This window comes from Scyliorhinus canicula, chromosome 2, assembly GCF_902713615.1.
Source record: "Scyliorhinus canicula chromosome 2, sScyCan1.1, whole genome shotgun sequence".
NCBI lineage: Eukaryota > Metazoa > Chordata > Chondrichthyes > Carcharhiniformes > Scyliorhinidae > Scyliorhinus > Scyliorhinus canicula.
Window position 1 is genome coordinate 4,299,769 of NC_052147.1, and position 10,520 is coordinate 4,310,288.

At 55.7% G+C, this 10,520-nt stretch overlaps 1 protein-coding gene across 1 annotated transcript in view; it reads left to right on the plus strand.

Annotated features, from left to right (window-relative positions):
- Positions 1–10,520, plus strand: part of LOC119962493 — a 93,909-nt gene that overhangs the window by 80,881 nt on the left and 2,508 nt on the right. Inside the window, exons 5-7 of the mRNA XM_038790439.1 lie at positions 5,047–5,145; positions 6,398–6,529; positions 9,952–10,005. Coding sequence (XP_038646367.1) covers positions 5,047–5,145; positions 6,398–6,529; positions 9,952–10,005 — 285 coding nt within the window. The remainder of the gene's footprint in view (positions 1–5,046; positions 5,146–6,397; positions 6,530–9,951; positions 10,006–10,520) is intronic.

Genomic DNA, 10,520 nt, shown 5'->3' on the forward strand with positions numbered 1-10,520 from the left:
ATGGACCCACGGACCCGCGATGCAGCATGGACCCACGGACCCTCGAAGCAGCATGGACCCGCGGACCCGCGAAGCAGCATGGACCCTCGAAGCAGCATGGACCCACGGACCCGCGAAGCAGCATGGACCCACGGACCCGCGAAGCAGCATGGACCCTCGGACCCTCGAAGCAGCATGGACCCGCGAAGCAGCATGGACCCACGGACCCTCGAAGCAGCATGGACCCTCGGACCCTCGAAGCAGCATGGACCCGCGAAGCAGCATGGACCCGCGGACCCTCGAAGCAGCATGGACCCGCAGACCCGCGAAGCAGCATGGACCCACCCCAGCATGGACCCTCGAAGCAGCATGGACCCGCGGACCCGCGAAGCAGCATGGACCCGCGGACCCTCGGAGCAGCATGGACCCACGAAGCAGCATGGACCCGCGGACCCTCGAAGCAGCATGGACCCGCGGACCCTCGGAGCAGCATGGACCCACGAAGCAGCATGGACCCACGGACCCGCGAAGCAGCATGGACCCGCGGACCCGCGGACCCGCGGAGCAGCATGGACCCTCGAAGCAGCATGGACCCACGGACCCGCGAAGCAGCATCGACCCACGGACCCGCGAAGCAGCATGGACCCGCGGACCCTCGAAGCAGCATGGACCCGCGGACCCGCGAAGCAGCATGGACCCCGCGAAGCAGCATGGACCCACGGACCCGCGAAGCAGCATGGACCCACGGACCCGCGAAGGCAGCATGGACCACGGACCCTCGACAGCATGGACCCTCGGACCCGCGAAGCAGCATGGACCCGCGGACCTGCGGACCCGCGAAGCAGCATGGACCCTCGGACCCTCGAAGCAGCATGGACCCACGGACCCGCGAAGCAGCATGGACCCGCGGACCCTCGAAGCAGCATGGACCCACGGACCCGCGAAGCAGCATGGACCCACGGACCCTCGAAGCAGCATGGACCCGCGGACCCGCGAAGCAGCATGGACCCGCGGACCCGCGGAGCAGCATGGACCCTCGAAGCAGCATGGACCCTCGAAGCAGCATGGACCCACGGACCCTCGAAGCAGCATGGACCCGCGGACCCTCGAAGCAGCACGGACCCTCGAAGCAGCATGGACCCATGGACCCGCGAAGCAGCATGGACCCTCGGACCCGCGAAGCAGCATGGACCCACGGACCCGCGAAGCAGCATGGACCCGCGGACCCGCGAAGCAGCATGGACCCCACGGACCCGCGAAGCAGCATGGACCCGCGAAGCAGCATGGACCCACGGACCCGCGAAGCAGCATGGACCCACGGACCCGCGAAGCAGCATGGACCCGCGGACCCGCGAAGCAGCATGGACCCACGGACCCACGGAGCAGCATGGACCCTCGAAGCAGCATGGACCCTCGAAGCAGCATGGACCCTCGAAGCAGCATGGACCCTCGAAGCAGCATGGACCCTCGAAGCAGCATGGACCCGCGAAGCAGCATGGACCCTCGAAGCAGCATGGACCCTCGAAGCAGCACGGACCCACGGACCCGCGGAGCAGCATGGACCCTCGAAGCAGCATGGACCCGCGGACCCTCGAAGCAGCATGGACCCGCGGACCCTCGAAGCAGCATGGACCCGCGAAGCAGCATGGACCCGCGGACCCTCGAAGCAGCATGGACCCGCGAAGCAGCATGGACCCACGGACCCACGGACCCGCGGAGCAGCATGGACCCTCGAAGCAGCATAGACCCTCGAAGCAGCATGGACCCGCGGACCCGCGGAGCAGCATGGACCCTCGAAGCAGCATGGACCCACGGACCCGCGAAGCAGCATGGACCCGCGAAGCAGCATGGACCCTCGAAGCAGCATGGACCCACGGACCCGCGAAGCAGCATGGACCCGCGAAGCAGCATGAACCCGCGGACCCTCGAAGCAGCATGGACCCGCGGACCCTCGAAGCAGCATGGACCCGCGAAGCAGCATGGACCCACGGACCCACGGACCCGCGGAGCAGCATGGACCCGCGGACCCGCGATGCAGCATGGACCCGCGATGCAGCATGGACCCGCGGAGCAGCATGGACCCGCGGACCCTCGGAGCAGCATGGAATGGATCATGGCGCTCTTGAGAGTTTGGAACCTTCTCGGGCCACAAACTCAACCTGGGCAATAGTGAGGTCCTCCCGGTGAACCCACAATGGGGAGGGGCTGAACTGGAAGTTTAAATACAGGCCCAACACAAATTTCACTACCTGGGGATCCAGAAAGCCCGTGACTGGTCAGTGATCCACAAATGGAACCTGACCAGCCTGACAAAAGGGCCTGCGGAAATGGAACAGACTCCCACTCTCCATGGCAGGGAGGGTGCAGGTGATCAAGGTGAACGTACTGCCCAGTTTCCCTTCCTGTTCAGATCCCTCCCGATCTACACCCCCAAGGTCTTCTTCAACTCATTAGAAAAACTGATCATGGCGTTTGTGTGGGTGGCGGGGGCGGGGGAGGGGAAGAATATAAGGATCCCAAAAAGGGTACAGCAGAGAGTGAGAACCATGGGGAGGGGGCTAGCCCTCCCAAACCTGCAACCACCAGGGTCAACCGTGGAGAGGGTAAATAAGAACATAAGAACTAGGAGCAGGAGTAGGCCATCTGGCCCCTCGAGCCTGCTCCGCCATTCAATGAGATCATGGCTGATCTTTTGTGGACTCAGCTCCACTTTCCAGCCCGAACACCATAACCCTTAATCCCTTTATTCTTCAAAAAACTATCTATCTTTACCTTAAAAACATTTAATGAAGGAGCCTCAACTGCTTCGCTGGGCAAGGAATTCCATAGATTCACAACCCTTTGGGTGAAGAAGTTCCTCCTAAACTCAGTCCTAAATCTACTTCCCCTTATTTTGAGGCTATAAAGGGGTGGATGAAGGAGCCAGGAGCCGAGTGGGTGCTTATGGAGGAGGGCTGCTGCAGAGGGGCCTCCCTCTGGGCCCTGGCTCTGACAGCACTCCCATCCCCACCGAATAAATACTCAACAAGCCCAGTGGTGACTCTGGCCGTGGAACCAGCTGCGGCAGCGCTTCAGACTAACCAAAATGTCCAATAAAGCCCCCATCTGCAACCTCCACGGGTTCACCCCAGCGACTATGGGTGGAGACAGGAGGGAAATTGACAGCTCGGAGCTTTTACACTGACAACAGGCTGACAACACGTAAGGACAGAGAAGTTTCAGCTGACAGGGGGGGGAGCGAAATAAGATACAAGCAGGTCAGCAACCTCTTATGTAGGGAAATGAGGGCATAGAACCATAGAATTTGCAGTGCAGAAGGAGGCCATTCAGCCCATCGAGTCTGTACCGGCTCTTGGAAAGAAATGAAATGAAATGAAAATGGCTTATTGTCACGAGTAGGCTTCAAATGAAGTTACTGTGAAAAGCCCCTAGTCGCCGCATTCCGGCGCCTGTCCGGGGAGGCTGATACGGGAATCGAACCGTGCTGCTGGCCTGCTTGGTCTGCTTTCAAAGCCAGCGATTTAGCCCAGTGTGCTAAACAGCCCCTACTTAAACCCCACACGTCCAGCCTATCCCCATAACCCAACCTAACCTTTTTGGACACTAAGGGCAATGTAGCACGGCCAATCCACCTAACCTGCACATCTATGGACTGTAGGAGGAAACCGGAGCACCCAGGAGGAAACCCACGCAGACACGGGGAGAACATGCAGACTCCGCACAGACAGTGACCCAAGCTGGGAATCGAACCTGGGACCCTGGAGCTGTGAAGCAAATGTGCTAACCACTATGCTACCATGCTGCCCATGACCACCGCAACATTGTTCAAGGACTTACTGGACGGGGACATCTTAGGCAAGGGGAACTGCGGTGACCTGTGTGGCCGACTACTGGGGAGGGCTAACACACAACTGGATGAGACAAGAGAAAAGTGGGAGGAGGACTTGGGGTTTGAAATAGGGTGGGGGACTCCAGAGCGAAGCACTGCACAGGGTCAACTCCACCACCACATGCGCAAAGCTAAGCCTCATGCAGCTGAAAGTGGTACACAGAGCTCACTTAACTAGAACCCGAATCAGCAGGTTCTGCACGGAAGTGGAGGACAAATGTGAACAGTGTCAAGGAGACCCGGCCAACCACGCCCGCATGTTCTGGTCTTGCCCCAGACTTGCTGGATTCTGGACAGCCTTCTTCGAGGCTATGTCCGAGGTGGTGGGGATGAGGGTGGGGCCATGCCCCAAGGTGGCAGTCTTCGGGGTATCAGAGCAGCCAGATCTCTTCATGGGGAGGGGGTCCGACGCCCTTGCCTTTCCCCCCCCCCCGATCGCCCGCCGTAGAATCCTGCTCGGCACCACCCAAAGCTGCAGACTGGCTGGCTGTCCGCCCGATCGGAATCTCTCCAGCTGGAGAAAATCAAAATCACCTTCTGGGAGTCGGAAGAAGCCTCCCACAAAACATGGGAGCAAGTCACCCAGTTGTTTTGAGACTTGTTTGTAGCCAACAGGGGAGGGGGGGAGGGGGGGGGAGGGGGAGGGGGGGGAGGGGGGAGGGGGGGGAGGGGGAGGGGGGGAGGGGGGGGGAGGGGGAGGGGGGGAGGGGGTGGGGGGGGGGGGGGGAGTCAAGGACCCGGTCCAGAATACACCTGCTGGAGAACACAAAACAGGAAACTGCAAACGATATACATACAATTCTTTCTTTACTGTCTTATTGTTTTACTTTGTAGTATTATCAGTTTATTATTTCACTCCTGTTATCTTTCAATGAATGTTCACAATTGCCTTGGTCTTGTATAGCTTAAAAACCCTCAATGAAAACACTTTTTAAAAAACAAAATCTGGCAAGGTGTTGCGAGCAGGGTAGATCACGGGAGCGGGGTCACCCTCCCCAGTTTCTATCAGCCACGCTGAGCCCCGTGCGCTGCTTTGCGGGCACAGATTGGCAGTTACGTTGAGCCCAACATCTTCCTTTTGCAGTTTCAGACAGAGCTATTGCAGATTTTCCAAAGTTTTCATTTCTCACTGGTTATAATCATGTGTAAAATGCAGCCTCTTTCGTTTGCTGTTCCAGGACTCGTCACATGAATAAATTCCTGAAGACTTTACTCAATTACTTTTCCGCATTTCTTTCAAAGTATGAACTGGAGACCAAGCCAGGCACTTTTGTGACGTAAGTTGGTAGTAAGAGCACAAGAAATAGGAGCAGAGTAGACCATTCAGCCCATCGAGCCGGTTTCACTATTTAATATGATTGCGGAATCCGCCTGCTCTCAATATCCCTTCAACTTCCAAGAGGCTAAAAGACTCTGAGCGCGATTCTCCGATCGCGGGATAGAGCGTCGCGTTTCACAACGGCGCAAAATGGGCGCGGGCACAAGCGATTCTGGCCCCCACAGGTTCACACTGCTCCAGCCTCACTTCCTGCCGCGCACTGAGGGCAGCGCCAATCTGCGCATGCGCGGTGGCTTTACGGAACGTGCCGGCCTCGACGCAACATGGCGCGGGAGTTCTGGGGCCGGACGCGCAACAATGTAGCCTGGGGGGGGGAGGGAGAGAAGCCGGCCCGCCGATTGGTGAGTCCCGATCGCGGGCCAGACCACATCGGAGACCCCCCACCCGGGGAGGGAGCCCCCCCCCCACACACAGGCCGCCCCCCCCCCCCCCCCCGACCCTTCGCGCAGAGTTCCCATCCGGGCCGGAGAATCGGCGGCCGGCCTCGTACAGCGGCCCAGGACCGGCGCTGCGCCAAACGCGCCGGCGCAAATGGCGCGATTCTCCGCACGTCGGAGAATGGCATGCTGGCGTCGGGGCGGCGTGGCACGGTTGCGGCGATTCTCCGGCCCGGCGCGGGACTGGGAGAATCGCACAGGGATTCCAGCCTTAATCAGATGGGTTTACAAGAATGGTTCCAGGGATGAGAAACTTTGGTTATGAGGATAGATTGGAGAGATTGGGACTGTTCTCCTTGGAGAGAAGTAGGCTAAAAGGACATTTGATAGAGATGCTCAAAATCATGAGGGGCTGGACAGAGTATCATAGAATCATGGAATCCCTGCAGTGCAGAAAGAGTAATTCGGCCCATCGAGTCTGCACCGACGGCCCAATCCACCCCTCTGTAACCCCACCCTAAGGGGCAATTTAGCATGGCCAATCCACCTAACCTGCACGTCTCTGGACTATGGGAGGAAATCGGAGCACCCGGAGAGAACGTGCAGACTCTGCACAGACAGTGACCGGAGGCCGGAATTGAACCCAAGGCCCTGGAGCTGTGAGGCAGCAGTGCTAACCACAATGCGACTGTAATGGGTTAGGGTTGAGGGAATCTGGGAAGATATGGCAGACAGGGTTGATCTATTAATGGGAGGGGCCCATTTAAACATCATGATTAAAAATGTTTTTATCTTCTTTCCCCTTACTCTCAGAGCTCTGGAACAAATCGAGATGGCTGAGGCTGATGCTAAAATGGAATTGTGCCAAAAACTGATGGCACAGATTTACTCCAAATTGTTACTGGGCCTGGATATGGCCAAACAGCACCACATGGCATGTGGAAAGTGAGTACCGACATCCGGACCTCCTCAGTGTTCTTCAGCAGCATGGGTGACAGTCGGGTTTGGGTGAGCATGGTGCTGAGTGATGGCTCTCCCGGGCTCCCAATCTCCTCCCTCCTTTATTTACTTCCAGCTCTTTTCCTCGCATCCACTCAACACGATTGGCAATGGTGCAGCCAAATGGCGATGGTGTGACTGACCAGAATAATTGCTCCAGCTCCTCCAATCAGGGGCTCTCTCTCACCCACCCTTCCTGCTCCTCCAATCATAGATTCTGCGGACGAAGGGGCAACAAGGGCGGGAGGGAACAACCTGTGATTGGAGGAGGTGGGTAGGAGAGCCAGCCTGTGATTGGAGGAGGTGGAGTGGTGAGTTTGGGAGAGACAACCTGTGATTGGAGGAGATGGATAGGAGAGACAGCCTATGATTGGAGGAGATGGATAGGAGAGACAGCCTATGATTGGAGGAGATGGATAGGAGAGACAGCCTATGATTGGAGGAGGTGGATAGGAGAGACAGCCTATGATTGGAGGAGATGGATAGGAGAGACAGCCTGTGATTGGAGGAAATGGATAGGAGAGACAGCCTGTGATTGGAGGAAATGGATAGGAGAGACAGCCTATGATTGGAGGAGATGGATAGGAGAGATAGCCTGTGATTGGAGGAGATGGATAGGAGAGACAGCCTGTGATTGGAGGAGATGGAGCGGTGAGTTTGGGAAAGACAACCTGTGATTGGAGGAGATGGATAGCAGAGACAACCTGTGATTGGAGGAGGTGGCTATTTGACTCTGTCCCTCCCACGCTCATTGTTCCTCCAATCAGAACTCTCTATTGTTCCCCCATGCTCCAAAAGACACCTTCACTTGTAATTGTCAATCCCTGTTTGGACAATGAAAGAGCCAATAATGTACAGCTGTGACCTTTCTTGAATTTTTGCTCACATCTCTGATGAGTTTACGAGGGTGAATTTGCCTGTGGCCCAAATATATTTTTAACACATGATGTGGAGACACCGGCGTTGGACTGGGGTGAGCACAGTAAGAAGTCTTACAACACCAGGTTAAAGGCCAACAAGTTTGTTTGGAATCACTAGCTTTCGGAGCAGTGCTGAGGAAGGAGCAGTGCTCCGAAAGCTAGTGATTTTAAACAAACCTGTTGGATTTTAACCTGGTGTCAGACTTCTTACTATTTTGAACACAGGTAGCGCTCATTACAGATGACGAAAGAGCTTAGAGCTTTTGCCGAGGCTGAGATCCCAAAGGATAGTTGGGATCACACTGCATCATATTGTAAATGATGCCGGACTTCTGGTGACGGCAGGCGGGAGGCAGCCGCACACTGGAGGGCTCCCGCTCGGGAATAGAAATTTTGGGGTTTTAACGCCCGGTCCCAGGGGCGATGGAGGCTGAAAAATCTGTAAGAAGCCACGGGGAGCAGAAATGTCCACGCTTGGTAAAAAACGGCCGTGAAAAAGGGGGTTAATGAAAGTCCGCCGGTGAGTGGAAAAGTCAGCGCAGGAACTGTAAGGAAAGCGGAGGCTGGAGCACCAGGGGGAGGCCGCATCGCTCACAGCTGATGAAATGACCAAAGTGATGGTTGTGGAACTTGAAAAACAGTTCACAAAGCACATGGAAGCGATGAGGAAGGAGACGGGGGCGGTATTGAAAGTGCTGGTGGAGGAGGCGATTGCCACGGTGAGGGCGGCGGTATCAAGCACAGCGGCGGAGGTGCGGGAGCAAGGGAGACACTGAAGGAAGTGGAAGAGGCATTATCGCAGCCCAGTGATCAACTCACCTCGATGGGGAAGGAGCTGCGGAGGGTGATAGAGACCAACAAGGGTCTGCGAGCCAAAATGGAAGACCTGGAAAACAGATCCAGACGGCAGAATCTGAGGATCGTGAGTCTACCCGATGGGGTGAAAGGCCCGAGGCCGATGGAGTATTTTGCCACGATGTTGGCGGAGCTATTGGGGGAGGGGGACAATCCCTCCCGATATGAACTGGATCGGGCTCATCGGTCGTGGAGGCCTATACCAAAGGCAAATGAGCTGCCAAGAGTAGTAACTGTGTGTTTCCCTAGGTACAGCGTGAAGGAGAAGGTCCTGTGCTGGGCTGAGCAGAAGCGGGTGGTGCAGTGGGCTGGAGCTGGTATACGCATATACCAGGACTTTACGGTGGAGCTGGCGAGGAGGCGGGCTGCCTTCAGCCGGGACTCACGCACCCACCCCCGCCGATTTTCCGACCTGGCGGGGGTGTCGGAGAATCCCGCGCGGACCTTTCCTGCATTCTGAGATGTTGATCAGCAGGAGCAGGGATTTGGATGTCTGCTTGGCCAGTTCATGTTTGCCTTTCTCGCCTCCACCTTGGAAGGCGGCCTTGCATCTTTACGGCCGTTTTTTCTCATTTCAAATTCCAGGATTTCAGGTAAAGGTTTTTAAAAAATAATTTTTCTCACAATTAAAGAGCTGTAACCTCATGACAGTTTTAAGCTCCACCTTAAATGATTAAATAGATTGGGATTCAGAGGAACTAAGATAGGGAATTCTAGGATTTGGGGCCTTGACAGCTGAAGGCATGGCCACCAAAGGCAGGACAGCCCTTGCTGCCAACCTCCCCTACCCCGCAAGTGTGATTCAGCCCTGTGACCACCCGCCCCCACTCCTCAGATCCAGTGACAATTCTAGGCCTAAGCTGGCTGTGGTACCAGCAGCGACCAGCGCCTCCCAGTGGTACCAGCAGCGACCAGCGCCTCCCAGTGGTACCAGCAGCGACCAGCGCCTCCCAGTGGTACCAGCAGCGACCAGCGCCTCCCAGTGGTACTGCCTTCACTTGGGTGCTTGCCTCTGATTGGCTGTCAGTTCCTGGAGGACTGGATTTCCAATCCTGGGGAAGTAAACCCCAGGGAGGGCCTGTCACTTCCCAAGTAACTACCTCGTATGGCCGGTCTTCCCAAAACGAGGCAACGCGGGGCTCTCATCCGCTCTCCAGCCTAAACATCACCGGTTAAACATTTCACGCATCCAGACGGATACATCCTCACATCCCCATAGGTACAGCTCCATGGACATGTGCATCTTGAAGAGAGTGCAAAGTAGATTTATCAGGACAATACATGCCCCCAAGTGTTAAATTACGCAATTAAATAATTCTGGGCTGTATTCACTGGGTGAGAAATGGTTAAGGGGTGATTTGATCCTAGTTTTAAGAAAGTAAGAAGGACAGATAGGGTAAATAGAGAGAGGCTATTCCCGCTGGTTGGGGAATCTGGGAAGAGTCTAAACATTTCAGGGATGAGATTAGGAAACATTTGTACACAGAAAGGGCGAGCGATGTCGGGAACTCTCTCTCATACACTAAATAGCCGATTATTTTTTGCTGTGTTGGTTTGAGATGAAGCAAAGTAATTGATTGGATCTTTTGACAGGGCGATGGGGTCGGCCACACACAAGGACAGGAAGCTGTATGAGGTGAGTGACACGTTACAGATCGGCTAACCCACCTCCGTTACTGGTAAAAGGATCGGAAACGCTCTTCAGGGTAAACTTGAGGCTCAATCCGATAGCAAACAGCAATCAGCAGGATTCTAACGAGGAACATCCTTGCTGTCCTTTTATCAGGACTTTTTATGAAGATGTGACACCCCATAATCCTGCAAACCTTGCCCCCCTTCAAGGCCATGGCCAATTGTAAGCTCTTATCGATTCTGCTTCCACTGCCTTTCCAGGCAGCTGTTCCTGAAGATTATAATTTACTGTCTGTACAAAAAAATTATTGCCACATCACACCAGGTTCATTTGCAAATTATTTTAAATCAGTGCCCCCTGCTTACTGATCCGTCTGAGCGGGAAAGTATTCCTTCTTATCCATCCTGCCAGAACCTTTCTTTAATATGGTCACGGGGGAGGGCGGCATGTGGCGCAGTGGTTAGCACTGGAACTGCGGCGCTGAGGACCCGGGTTCGATCCCGGCCCTGGGTCACTGTCCGTGTGGAGT